This window comes from Globicephala melas, chromosome 7 (genome assembly GCF_963455315.2).
Source record: "Globicephala melas chromosome 7, mGloMel1.2, whole genome shotgun sequence".
Taxonomy (NCBI): domain Eukaryota; kingdom Metazoa; phylum Chordata; class Mammalia; order Artiodactyla; family Delphinidae; genus Globicephala; species Globicephala melas.
Window position 1 is genome coordinate 11,392,124 of NC_083320.1, and position 15,085 is coordinate 11,407,208.

The 15,085-nt window shown below is 40.9% G+C and overlaps 1 protein-coding gene across 1 annotated transcript in view; it reads right to left on the bottom strand.

Annotated features, from left to right (window-relative positions):
- The window catches only part of LOC138842766 (collagen alpha-3(IV) chain-like), a 70,913-nt gene that overhangs the window by 5,922 nt on the left and 49,906 nt on the right, over positions 1 to 15,085 (bottom strand). Inside the window, exons 2-3 of the mRNA XM_070046037.1 lie at positions 3,840 to 3,896; positions 2,051 to 2,140 (exon numbers count right to left, since the gene is read on the bottom strand). Coding sequence (XP_069902138.1) covers positions 2,051 to 2,140; positions 3,840 to 3,896 — 147 coding nt within the window. The remainder of the gene's footprint in view (positions 1 to 2,050; positions 2,141 to 3,839; positions 3,897 to 15,085) is intronic.

Genomic DNA, 15,085 nt, shown 5'->3' on the forward strand with positions numbered 1-15,085 from the left:
CATCCCCATTATAAATTTTCTCATATCTTCTATAGGAGAATATATAGAAAATATTTAAAATTAAGACATTTATAAACCTGAAAAATCTTTTTGGTCAGGTTTTAATATCCTCTGATTGCCTGCCTTTGATCGGATTCTCATTTGTGACTACATCTCTGAGCTATACTTTAACATATGAACTCATGACAACATACGTTTCTGGATGAGCTTTAGGAAATACCTGCACACCATGTAACCTATACGAAGCACCTGTATTTACAACTATAATTTTAATTTATTGCTGGCTTCTCTAAAGAAATGCTAAGGAAACCAGCAGAGTGGGGTGCAGAGGACAAAATAAAAAGGAAGGAGTTGGCATTAAGCTGATCCTAAGTCCAGCGTTGAAGTGACAACTTCATTCTACCAGGAGAATGGAGGGAAATCTGAGGCCACACCCTGAAGGAACGCAGCGGAATGTTCAGACACTAAACATGTCTGAAATCAGACACCAAATGTCCAGAATCTGAATGACTTTTTCAAAATTAGGATCAGAGGAAGGAGAAATGAAGAAACAAAAAGCATACACAAATACAATAAAGTAGAATTCCTGGGAAATAATAAGCTTTGCAGTTTTACTTGGAAACTGTAGGTGTGGGTTTAGTTTCTTTGGCTGTAAGAGTTTGATTCTGGCGTCATCTAATACTGGATTTGAACTGTGATTTTGTCACCTATTAGCTATGTAATCCAGAACAAATTACTTAAGTGCTCTGAGAATCAGTTTCCTCATCTCTAAGATGGAGATAATAATATGTAACTATAGTCATGATTGATGGGATCAATGTGAGGGATAAATGAGATCTAGTCAAGAATAAATGTCCCAATGCCTGGCTCAGAATAAATTAGCAGAAAATGTTGCCTAAATAGTCTATACATCTGAAATTTAAAAAGACTCTGTGTGGATCAATTATAATTGCATTTTCGTAATTTATTAGTTAGTTCACAGCTCCCTGGAAACCGGCAGCCAGGGGAGCGACCCAGTGGATGCGTGAGAGCCCAGGCTTAAGTCCACAGCAGGAAAGAGCCATCAGCAGATCTAGTGGTTATACAGTTAGTTAGCAAATCCTCTAGGGCATTTATTGAAACAAAGCCCTTTGTTGTATCACAGACTTTAGGATAAAAATCTGTGATGAGTGTGAAGGGCAGTAGGCTCTGGTAGGAACCTTAGGATGCCTGATGTGTAAGGGACCAGCTGAGAAAGAGGAAAGCAAAGAAAAGAGGATTCCAGAAACAAAGACATGTGTTTCAAGGAAAAGAGAGTGATCCACACAGTTGGAAACAAAGCAGAGGGGTCCAGGTCAGATAAAGACACAGAGTATCCTTCTGCATTGGCCTTTTGGAGGCCATGGGTGACCTGGAGGTCATGGGTTTTCAGGGCAGTGGGCAGGAAGCAAATTGTTGCTGGCTGAGGAGTGAATAGGAGATGAAACACAGCCAGTGTGGTTAGTTATTTTATTTTTTTAAAAGAAGCTTGACTGAGAAAGGGAAGACAGGGAAAGGATGGCAATCCTTTGGTTACAGGACCTGAACGATCTAGAGGAAGTTTATATTGGTACGGGTTTTATATTTGCATGCTTAAGGATGGAAAGAGAAAAACCAACATCAAAAGGAAAGTTGAAATGGCTGAGAAAGAGGACACACCATCAGAACAGGGTTCTAGTAGGAATCCCAGAGACCAGGATACCGGTAGAGGGATAGGTCCTGAATGGAAGGTAAAAAGAACTCATCCTTTCATGTGGGACGAAAGAAGGGAGGGGCCGATGCAGGTAGGGAGACTGTAGCTCAGGGAGGGGGATGAGGTAGAGCAGGGAGCTTGAAGATAATGATAATCATTTGAATCATCTTGGAATAAGATTCAGTTCGGAGGGCCCAGCTAAGACCGGAGCAGGAAATTACCAGAGCGTCCATCAGCTGGCTGCGATGTGGAATTCTCTCCAGGTTCTCAGCAGCCCTGGGGTCAGCATAAAGAAGGTTAAGTGGACTGGGGATTTTTTGAACTCACAGACTGGCATACCTTGGGTCCCTGTGGTCCAGGCAGGCCTTCCGGACCTGGGTATCCTTTCTGGCCGGGAGGCCCAGGGGGTCCGGGAAAGCCTTTCTCCCCCTGTTAAAATCAAAACAAGACAATAAACACAGAGAACAGCAATTCCCAGGAATAAACACACCCATAACCATCATTTTCTTTTCTTTATGATGTAATGATAATATCTTGCATATTTTTTCCTTGGATTAAAAAAAAATAGCCCTCAGCAGTAAGTACAAGAGTAACTCTAAATTTTCAGCTGTTAGTATTTGTCTGTAGGCTTGAAAGTGTTTGTCTTTGGTCTCCTGGAAACTCTACATTTACCCAAATGGTAGAGCTGCCCAGAACAGAGATTAAGGGAGCATGAATCAAGAACTGAGGGGAAAGCCCAGCTAGAGAGATGGAGGTTGGTGGAGTGTGTTTTCTGGGGGATGGAGAGACAGTGAAAATCAGGCACAAGAATGTCTTGAGAGTGTGCATAATTGCTATGTAGCTTGAAAGAACCACACACAGGCTATGAGTTTTAGTCTTTTCTTGATTACACAGGGATTAGGAATTCAATCTGCTGTTTGTGGAGGAGATGCAGGAGAGATATCAAGTGGCAAAACGAAAAGTGTGAGCTAGATAGTTAAGAGATGATATTACGGGAAAGCCCTCAGGGATGAGTGAGTAATTTAGTAATTTAGGCCCAATGAGGGACATGTTTCTGCCACAAATAATCTTCCCGTGGACACAGATCCCACGGTTCCTCTTTAATAGTAAAGGCCACAGGTTGATTCAGTCAATCTAGTTACACAATTAGCAAATTTGATTTTTAAAAGAGTGATCAAGTCAGCGATTTCACAGTGTGTGTGAAATCCAATAAAAAGAGAAATAAAAGCATTTGCTAGACCCGTCTTAATACTCCATTACCTTCACACACCTGGAACAGCATCTCACCCAGAGTAGGGATTCCATAAATGCTTCTTGAATTCGAGAATGAATCATAGCTTTCCAACATGGATCTGAATATACTACTTTCATAGCTTCAGGAAATACCCTAAGTCAAACTACACATGAATTATAGAATACTTTAAAATAAATATGGTAATTTTTATTATTTTGTCTAAAGAGCTTAAAATATGTTCTAAAAATATTTTTAAGCAGTCATCTTTCAATATTGTTAAGCAATTCATTAGCATATCTGAGAAAAGGGTTTTGTAAACAAAGGACAAACTTTAGTTCTGCCTCTGTCTTAATCATCACAAATTGAAAGTTAATGGAGCGAATTAATGAGATTTCACGGCACTCATTTTTCACTCCAATTCTACAATGGAGATGCTTTCCTCCGCCGAATTTTTGCCTCAGCTAGAGTGCTGATGCAAGATTCTTCCACCAGGAGGCGCCCTCACACCAATGCTGCAGGGCAAAATCTGCAGGTTTCAATGTTTCTGCCAAAGTGAGGCAATCAAGTTGTTTTCAGTTGTTCTCTGGCGTTTAGCAACAATGGGTATACACACGGAGGCATTCTTATAAACTCTGTTGTTCTTTAACTTACTATCTTTTCTTTACAGATCAAGAGAGTTACAGTAACTGCCGGTATTTATACAAGTTATTTGAAGTTTCCCTCCAAGGCCTTTTTCTACCACCCCAGGTTCATGTTTATATACAGCTACTTTGAAATTGGACTTGGGGAATGGAATATCATACTGCTGATCTTTTTGCTACGAATGAAAGAAGAGTGTGAATCCTTTAATGAGCTCTCTGGAGAAAAGAAGCAGAATGAAGGTTTTGTGTTTACCTTCTCCCCTTTGGTCCCATCACAGAAGCACTGGCCTTTGTCTTTACAGACACAGCCCTAGGAAGAGGGAAAGAGAAAGGGTTTTGTTTAAAAATGGCTTAATAGAGCCCAACTGACAGAACAAAAGCAAACATATTTTTCTGTTCTTTGAGCATCAAACACTATTTAGCAGGATCCCTGTGATACTGTAGCAATTTATCAATAGAAATAGAGTAGAAAAGTGAGATGTACATAGAACTGTGGAGAGTACATCATTTTTATTGTATTTAGGAATTTCAAGTAATTTATTTATGCAAAAAACCAAGTCAACTCTCCTTTTTTTCAGAACAATATATAGTTGAACCAAAGACCTACTGTATAGCACAGGGAACTATATTCAATATCTTGTAATAACCTAAAATGGAAAAGAATCTGAAAAAGAAAACATATATATGACTGAATCACTTTGCCGTACACCTGAAACTAACACAACATTGTAAATGAACTATACTTCAATTAAACAATGGTTAAATAAATAAGTAAAATTAAAAAATATATATATATAGTTGAACCATATGAAATTTCCATTGTTGTAGGTAGAAAGTGGTCTAATGTTTGCAAATTTCTTAGGTTCAGCAAAATGAACATATATGTATTTGTGTATATTAATTGGTGATATCTTCTATAGGTAATTCTAAGGTTTTCTTTTCCCGAAATAATGTTCAATATTGAGAAAAGATTATCAGTACCCGTCATGTATTTTAAAGAACAAACTAATTAACTGGAGCCAATATCAAAATGCTTTTTGTTATTAAAAAACAAAACCAAAAATTTAGCTGTGAACTTGGGAACTCTTACCCGTCTAACTAGTCACTTTGACACACTTACAGGCCCAGCTTTCACATCTCTGCACACGCCGACTCTAATGGTCAATTTTTAAATTCCTCTCTGCCAGCAGAGGAACAAAGAGAAACAGATTTAAACAGTGGATTTAAAAAAATTTTTGACACACCTTCTATAGTTATATATTTATCTTTTTTGGGGCGGTGTTAATATTGACTGGAAATCAGTTTATTTTCCCCAGGAAAAGATAGTAATTGACAGCAGAGGCAGGGCAAGGCTAGGAGATGTGATGGCTGGTAGGAAAAAGAAAAAGAAATTGCCTCAGATATTCCCAAAGTGGGGACCCTGTTTGTGCAATCAAAATAAGAATACACAAACATCTTTAATTGAATATATTTTCTGAGCCGAGGGCAGTAGGCTATGCTGTTATTCAAGAAAGAGGAGGGCTTCCCTGGTGGCGCAGTGGTTGAGAGTCCGCCTGCCGATGCAGGGGACATGGATTCGTGCCCCGGTCTGGTAAGATCCCACATACCGCGGAGCGGCTGAGCCCGTGAGCCATGGCCGCTGAGCCTGCGCGTCCGGAGCCTGTGCTCCGCAACGGGAGAGGCTGCAGCAGTGAGAGGCCCATGTACAGCAAAAAGAAAAAAAAAAAAAAAAGAAAGGGGAGTCCATAGTAATTTTCATACACTCATCATTGATCCTCACCACATTTACACGCATCTCAATTTATATGAATGGAAAGTAATTAACCGAAAAGGAAAGTCTATATTTTTCCCAAGGTTGGCTATTTGGTTTTTTTTAGACTAAATTTTTCCACTTTTCCTCCCAGATGCTTGGGGTTATTAAGTCATACCTAGCTTAATTATTTTAATCTTGTCTTTCTAGGTTTTTAAACGTTAGTGTTCATTTCAGTCACATGTTTAAGTATACTAAGTATATACTGAATCTAATACACTAATTTAGTACACTAGTATGCTAATATCTACTAAAGCAGTAGTTCTCCAAGTGTGGATTTCCAGACCAGCAGCACCAGCATTATCTGGAAACTTCTCAGAAATGCAAATTCTCGGCCCTACCTTAGATGCACTGAATCAGTAATCCTGGTGTTGGTCTCAGTAATCAAAATAGGTCGCCTGGGTGACTCTGATACTACCAGTCTAAACCAATAGCTAAATTCCCAGTCTGTAGGGTAGAGCTAATTCTCTGAAGATTCTGAACACTATGCCATTTGAGACACTCATTTGCACATCCGCTCTTTGTTTATGATGCCATTTCTTCTCTCATTCCAGGAAAGTAGCCAGGCTTGTATGCCCCTCACTTTCGGGATGCTTTTGTCACTGGGCTGAAAGCAAAAGCTGCCTGAAGACAAGATTTCTCCTGGCTACTGTTTCTGGAGTGTAGGGACCTGTTGACCATTGGCCCCAAGAGTGGAAGGGCCAGCAAGATGTTCCCACACGGTGTCTGGAAGAGGCAGCAGGGCCTTGGGAAGGAAAGTCCGAGTCCTGCACCCAAGGGGACCAGATACTGGGGCGAGGAAGTTCAACCTGGGCAAGGAGCTGGGGCTCAAGTTTCCACAGCAGTGTGGCCACTGTTTTACATGGTCAAAGACCATGAGCATCTCTGATTCTTCTGCCTCCCAGACACCACACAACACCTGGATTCCAAGCATCTCTGGACCACAGGTAAGAGGAGGCAACTGGGCAGTCCTCTAACTCCGAAGAAGATGCATGCAGGTCATCTTAATTTTATTTCTTACAGTAAAAGTCATAGTCACTCTATACTACTGGGAACCTTTCAACCTTAGCTTGAACAAATAAATGTTTGCTGAACTCCTCCAAACTAGGTCAGGTCCCCCTTCTTATATGCTCCCCTGGGCCACTTGCAGTTCTATGTTTAATGTATATTTTCCTTGATGGCCCTAAGCCCCAGGAAAGAAGGAATTGTTCAGTCTTGTTCACAATGGCAACTGGGGCATATAATATGTCCTGAACAAATGCTTGTGGATTGACTGAATGGATAAGTGAGTGGATGGAGCGCTGGTAATCTGTTTACATCCAGTTTGGTCCTGGAATTTCAATGCATGTGATGTCTATGGCTGTTGTTGGGCTGCCATGACTAAGATATTTCCTATATAAATGTATATAGATTCTATATGTATGAATTCTGAACAACTGTGATTGAAGTGGAAGAGAATGAAACTAGAAGCTTTGGCTCTTTTAACACATGTTAAAATTAACACAAGGCTAATTAGTTGTTACTTGCTTGGATATAAATTTTTTTCTGGAAAAAATTTAAATCTTCAGAAGATTGAAAAACAGTACAATGAACACCTATGTATCTTCTCATCTAGGTTTCTCAACTGTTAACGTGCTTTCCCAGCCTTTACAGCTACACACACACACACACACACACACACACACACACACACACACTTTCTTGCCAAACCGTTCAAAAGTAGACTGTAGACACCATGACACTTTACACCTAATACTTCTGCATGCATCTCCCCAAAACAAGAGTATATTCTTGTCCAATTACAACATTATTTCCAAACCTAAGGAAGCAACATTGATAAAATAACTTAGTTACTAGTTTTTAAACAAGATCTTCAGCTTTACAAGACCCTTGATGACCATTAGAAAATGAAAAGCGATTTAATTTTTAACAAATCTTTTTTTTACTTTATATTTATTTATTTTATTTTTTTGGCTGTGTCGGGTCTTAGTTGCAGCACGCAGGATCTTTCATTGTGGGGCGCTGGCTTCTCTTTCGCTGAGGCGCGCGAGCTCAATAGCTGTGGCGTGCAGGCTTAGTTGCTCTGTGGCATATGGGATCTTAGGTCCCTGACCAAGGATCGTACTCACGTCCCCTGCATTGGAAGGCGGATTCTTTACCACTGGACCACCAGGGAAGTCCCACAAATCTTTTATTTCATACCAGAGATTTGGTCTTAATCAGTGATTTCACATATAATCAATACATGAGGTCTGATCTTAACAAGTGACTGTCACAGATCCAAGAAGCTGTAGAGCCGACACGGCTGCACCCGGAGGTCAGGCGCGGGACTCAGTGTCAGCCCTCGCTCCTCTGAATTCCCTCTTGCCTGGGGACTGGTCGCCCATGAACACCAACAGCAACTCTGATCCTTGTTCTTTGTCATCAAAACCATGGCACCTGATTTTTTACATTATTGCCCTTGAGTTTGCTTGAATCTTCAAGGGGTGACATATTTAGCTTTTGTTTGTATTTGGCTTCATTGTTTTCACACAAGGGTGGAAGGCTTATTTAATGGTTTGGAGCCAGCTGGTCGGTTAGTTGAAAAAGTTAGTGAAAGTGAGGAATCAAAAACAAACTAACAAAAGAAACGTAAACATGTTAAGCATTTTATTTTAACTTAAAACATATAAATGCACAACAATTCTTCAACGTTGTGAAACAGGGCCCAGGTCTTTTCTTTGGGAATGGGTCTGCTATCGAGAGGTGTAGGGCATCTCTTGCTAAGTCACACGCATAATGCACCCCCGACATTTTCAGTCTGAGTTTCTTTGAAACAGGCCAATTGCTTAAAGATGCTTGTGGAGCAATCTGAGTATAGAGTCCTTCTAGATACGAATCCATGTTTCCCTCTTTTTTTAAAAAAAAAAATTTATTTATTTATTTTTGCCTGTGTTGGGTCATCCTTGCTGCACACAGGCTTTTTCTAGTTGTGGCGAGCAGGGGCTACTCTTTGTTGGGGTGCAGCGGCTTCTCTTTTTGCGGAGCACAGGGTCTAGGTGCGCAGGCTTCAGTAGTTGTGGCACACTGGCTTAGTTGCTCTGTGGCATGTGGGATCTTCCCGGACCAGGGCTCGAACCCGTGTCCCCTGCATTGGCAGGCAGATTCTTAACCACTGCGCCACCAGGGAAGTCCCTCCCTCTAACTTTTGAAATGTTTCCTCAGACACACTTAATTGAATAGCAGTTTTCTATCAGTTTTATCTTTTCAAATCTTCCAACCTAACTTTCACAGAAACATGTCTTTAAGAATTTTCTTATTTATTAATTTACTTTTTAAATATAGCAGTGTGTACCTGTCAATCCCAAACTTCCAATCTGTCCCTCCCCACACCCATCCCCCTGGTAACCATAAGTTCGAGAGAAACATGTCTTTTTTATGCATTTGTATTTAAACAATTTGTTATTTAATATTTAATCAGATGACCTTGTTATAATAATAAGTACAACTGGCAGAAGCAGCTAACTCTTGGCAATCGTAAAGCTCCACCGTGGAGTGGGCATATGTCAGTGTGCTAGGGAAGCCTATGGGTGTCAAGGGGGCAGCAGACAGTGGGCATCAAACTGGTCTATCGTATAGAAGGTATGGAGAGTTCTGGTCAGTTGCTGAAAGTTAAAAGGAGAGTCATTGAGAGAGGGTCTACTGTATTATCTACTCATTTGCAGTCATCCACGGTGTAGATGTTCAGCCCTGTTGGCAAGACTCCAAAGCCAGGGCTAGGGCTGTGTTTCTGTGCCCAGTTGAGCAGAATTGCTCCAAAATTTTTCCAACTTTAATTTTCAGTGAAACTGGCAAGGCATCGCCTGCTTATATATCTGCACAATGGAACCGACTAGGATTTCAGAGGATGTGACAATTTTGCTGACATGTGGGTGCTCCACCTGATTGAATAAACTCATAATTATGGTCTGGGCAGCTCTCTGGCAGATGTTCAGCTGCTTCTCTAGAAGCAAGTGCTGCAGAGAGCTGAGCAGAGGGCCATGTGAAATAAAGCACTTCGCTTTTCTTGGATATGATGACAGCAGCCCCAGACTCAAGAGATCCATTTCTCTTAATTGTGCTGCTTTTCTTGAAATAAATTTTTAACTTTGCAAATGTGTTTTAATAATTCAATAATTCAGATAGGTTATTTGACTAGAAGATAATAGTGGCCATATCTTCATTTTTGTTGAGTTTGATCCACTTTTTTGGACTCCCTTTTAAAACACCATGATTATATTAATGGAATATAACCCATTAATTACTACTCAAATGCTAAATCACTTGAAAACCAGTACGGCCAAATGCTATGAAGTCTTAAGAAAGCATAACGATGGATATTTCTTAAGCAACATTTTAATGATTTTTCCTCTTCCAACAATAAAGTACCTCTTAGTTTCCATGTAACTTAATGAAGTGAGAAATCATTTGTCATGAGCAGAAAGCTCTTAATAATGATTTTATGGCTTTTCTCCCCCTGCTAACCATTAACACATCAGGAAGTGATCCAAGATTACATGACGTTTTAGCACCACTGCATATTAAACAGTTGAACTTGTGAGACCCATTCATTTAATAATCACATTCATTTTTTTATGACCTCACTTAGGATGCAAAATAAACTTTGGTGGTAGAGAATCTTAAAAGCCTATGAAGTCCAGAAATTACACGCCTCCTGCCAGATCTGTAAGGGATCTATTTCCAGATTTGCCAGTTACTCTCTGGAGCTTTGGACAAATTACTTAATCCTTCCAAGTTATCTCACCTGTAAAGGAAGCAATTGGGCTGGCCAAAAAGTTCGTTCGGGTTTGTCCGTAACACCTTACAGAAAAACCTGAATGAACTTTTTGGCCAATCCAGTATAATCTCTATAGGTCAATAGGGTGCCGGTAGAGTGTCCTGCATTCAGTAGCAGGCTCAGTCACTGGGGGCGGCCACTCTCTCCTTTTTGGCTGCACAATCCTGTGCCAAAGCACATACATGTTAATTTCTGATATTTTTTTTCCAAACTAGCCACTGCCTTCCCAGACATTTCCTCCTGAAGTCGTTTGTCCACTGCCAAATAACGGGTCCTGAGCAATTGTCAGAGAGACTAAAACGTATTTTTGTTAAACTGCAAATGGATTAAATAGTATTTGTTAATAGTCCTCTTAGAGTTTGCTGAATATATTAGCTGATTAACCAATTATGATTTGTACCTGAGCACAGAAACAATTTGTTTTATTTATTTAATAAAATAAATATTGGGGTTTGAAACATCAATTGTATTTGATGCTTAAAAATGAAAGGTGGCAGATCAAATATATTACAAAAGCAGTAAGCACTTCTGGGAACACTCATCAATCAGCTCTCACACTTTTCTCTCTGTTTCAACTCCCATCGTGACCATGTATTATTGCCCGTGTGTCACCTGCACACTGCCTTCTGTTCGGGGACAGTGTGGCAGAAAGGTAAAGGGCACTGGCTCCAGGGAGATTTCCTGGGTCTAAATGCCAGCTCTGCCAAGCCACCTGTGTGACTTTAGGTGATCTCTGGTGCCTCCGTTTCCACATCTGTAAAATGGGGTCAAATAGGGTAACACTGGTAAAGCACTTAGAAGGGTACATAGGATGCCTACTGAGGGCTGTGAAGGAAACCAGAATGTGTCACCCAAAATTCGCCTCTTTGATATACAAATATTATTTTGAATTGAAGGTAATTAAGAAATACTAAATGCAGAAAAAGCTCCCCCATTTTGTGCCTAAATTCAGGAAATATATTCTCCTTTTAATAAAGACAGAATCTTAGCCCAGAGATAGCACTAGAGGAATCTGCATATAAACCTCATTAAACTAGCCCTTATCTCCTAGTTACTCCTTCACCATTTACTACCTCTAGCCCAAACCTCTTTGTCTTATCAATTCTTCACAAATTTACTGTTTCTTTGTCTGAAAGGGCTAAATGTTTCCTCCTCCGGTCACTTCCTTGGATCTTCATTCTCTTGCAAATGCTCCCATGCACATGTAAAAATTTTTTTAAAAATGTGTATGCTTTTCTCCTGTTAATCTGTTTTTGTCGGTTTAATTTTCAGATCCAGCTAGGAACCCTAAGAGGGTCTAGGAAAACTTTTTCCTCCCCTACAGCTGTTACAGAGGGCTATCCATAAGGTGGGCTATTACTAATATATTAACTTAATATTGCTACTTAAATGCCCATGAGCTGAGGGCTTATTACATTTACTAGTCTGCAAGTAGGAACTGGGTCTCACAATCTTTACATCCCTTCAGCACCGGCAGGCAGTAAAAAAATTATCTGATTTTTACTCTTAAAGCTAATAAAGGATCTAATTATGCACATACATTTAAAAAAATTGTTCATGAATAAACCAGGAAATAATTTCCAAATGAGCTTGGATGTTTCCCCTTTCTACTCTCAAAGCATCGCAGGCCCAGCTTCTGTGCATCCCCGTGCAACAGACGTGGCCTTCCCAGCCCTCCCTCCAGGCTCCCCTCCCCCTCACGCAGCCCAGCCTGGTTTAGCAGAAGGGGAAGTTGGCAGCGTTCAAAGCTGGTTAACACTCTACTGAGCAGCTCTGTTGATTTTGCATTATGATTATTGACCCCCCTGCCCAGCCAATAGCCTGAGGCCAAAGTTTCTGTGTGTGAAAAGAAGAGCTGACAGACTGCGGGCTGGCGGTGCCAGACAGACTCCAGTGCTGTTCTTTGCAGGGTCCCTACATCCGCGTCTGCCTTAAGCAACCAACTGTGAGCCTTGGCAGCCTGCCCTCCAGTGACCGAGGCTGACATCCATGTGCTGCTTTCTGCGGTGTCCCCTTCTTCCCCGCCCAGGAGCCACTGTCCCCGCACTTGTGTATCACAGGGATCTCACTGCAACTGCCACTTCCTATCTTTCTGTCCAGAGAGACAACACTAGTCTAGACTTCTAAACCAGCCACCCGTTTGTGATTTTCTGGACGACAGCAAATGCACAGATTACTGGCTCTGACTAAGAAGGTGGCAATCAGACGTCTCTTGGTCCACTGGGGAATAAACTCACATAAAGCAGTGAGTGGCCTTTATACCTATAATCATTAACTCCCAGGTTTTTATTTTTTTTATTTTTCTTGCCCTAAAATGTTTTGAGTTCAGTAAGACTATGAGGCCGTTGCCCTTCATGTAAGATTAATAGACTCTACAGTATCCTATGTAAAGGATGCTGTGGAGAAAATGAACTTCGATCAGGACTCTAATGATACCAGGAGGCAGCATTTTGGGAGCACTGCTCAGGGCGCACTGCCTAGTGCATGATCTGATTGACATTTGATAACAGTTCTGTGAAGTAGATGCTATTATTAGTCTCTTCTTCCAGATAAGACAACTGGGAGATTAAAAGGCTACAGGGGGTAAGGAACAGAGCAGGGGAATCTGAACCCAGGAGGGTTGACCCATGCCATATTCTCAACCCTATGCCCTGTGTCATTATTATTATTATTATTATTTTTGCGGTTCGCAGGCCCCCCACCGCCGCGGCCTCTCCCGCGCAGAGCACAGGCTCCGGACGCGCAGGCCCAGCGGCCACAGCTCACGGGCCCAGCCGCTCCGCGGCACGCAGGGTCCTCCCGGACCGGGGCACGAACCCACGCCCCCCGCATCGGCAGCCATACTCCCAACCACTGTGCCACCAGGGAAGCCCCGCCCTGTGTCATTATTGACCGGCTTTGTGGGCTACCGAGACATTGGGGGAGAGAGAATGCACATCTCCTGCCCTCATCTGGTCACTGCGCTGCAAGGATGTCATAAAATCCCAGCAATAAGCATAACATGGTTGCTCATGAAATCAGCTGGGTTGGCTAGTGCAGTCCACAGGTCAAATCCAGTCTGCCCTCTTTTTCTGTATAGCCTGTGAGCTAAGAATGGTTTTCATATTTTCAAATAATTGAAAAAAAAATCAAAAGAACAATAATAGTTTGTATCATGAAAATTATGTGAACGTCAAATTTTGGTGTCTGTAAATAAAGTTTGGTGTTTCTTCACTAAAGTATTTGTGGGTATTTGCTTTCTGTCTTGTTATGTAGGTATCGACATAATATCCTTGATTTTGTCTCTTGACCCTTTATGGAAAAAGCTTGTTAGCCCCTGGTGTAAATTATCTTGATTATATGTTTTGTGGCAGTACAGAAGTTACATAAAAACATTAAAAGAGAAACTAAGGAATTTACCAGCTCTGAGCTCTGGTGAGAGATGATTTTTCTGCCTCCAAATGTCAGACAGGAATTTCTCTCTTTTCCTCCCATCCCTCCCTTATTTGCTTTTTCCTCCAACACACTTAAGCCCAAGATAATGCAATTTTGGGACTGGAAGAACCCTGAAGATCATCTAATCCAGAAGTTCCTAGTGCTTTGGAATTTACAGAGATGTAAAATACATATTTTTTAATGGACACAAACCTAGGACTGTCCTATTTATAATTTGCTCTGTAAGGGCAATGGCCACCTACAAACACAAACAAACAAATCTAACCTCTCACTCACCAATCTGTCATCTACCACTGTCGTCATTCTGTAAAAATAAATGAATTAATTAAAAAACTATGAAGGAAGCAAGGAAATGCTCACAGAGTACAAGATGTTCTTTTAAAATGAAAACAAATAACTTTTTCTTCATAAAAAATCTCTACACTGTTCTTATTTCTTTCATTTGCCTTAGTCTGATGAAAGTCTACACAGATATGACCTTGTGAAGCGCTAAACTAGGCATGACTGCCCCCTCTCTCTGCCCCCATCCCCTCTGGCTGGCCACTATTTGCTTAGTGACGTATTGCAGCATGGTCTTCTGTTTGAGAGGTGACAGGAAGTTAATCTCATAGTGCATAAGGCACGCTAATGAATTAATTTTTAAAAATCTGACGCATTTTTCAAGAACCAATGCCTTTTTTTGTTTGTTTGTTTTGTTTTTTTGTTTTTGAAGAACCAATGCCTTTTAACACACAAACACAAACCCCTGCCACAAATGCCACAAATGGTAGAAAGTTCCAACTTCAGACCCACAGGTGGAGACACATGTTGGGGGATGGGGCCCCTTAGTTTGAAAGCCTGGTTTGCCTGGGCATAGGACCACATCTTTCAGATAATATCTTTGATAATACTGTTTAAAAAAAAATAAAATGTAGCTTATATACAAAACTCAGCTCTCCCATTTTCATTTGATAATCTGTGAATAAGCACTTAATAGGATTTTACCTGTTTACTGACAGTTGAACCAGGCACTTAGGGTTCTGGTTGATCTTTCCAGAATGTGCTGCTTCAGATGGGAGTAAATCTCCTGGGAGAAGCTGCCCTTAGCCCTTGTCCATGTGGAGAATGACCACATGCCTTTCACCACTTCCACAAGCTGTTACTTGGCTAACTACACCAATTGTCAATGGCGAATCTAAAGTGCATTTAAAAGTTTTACATTTTTCCATTTTGGTTCTGGGACAGTTGTTAAGAATTCTTAGAAACCCGGTACTTAATCACAGAAATGTTAAGACATTTTAAGGAAAAATCCATTTTGTATCCGTGAACTTAAAAGTATGAAAGAAAGAAGAAGCTGTATCCGTGAACTTAAAAGTATGAAAGAAAGAAGAAGCTCAGGATCACCCATAAGACGAGGCCACTTTTCCAAATGGAAGCCTTCTTTGGATTCTAGGGAAGA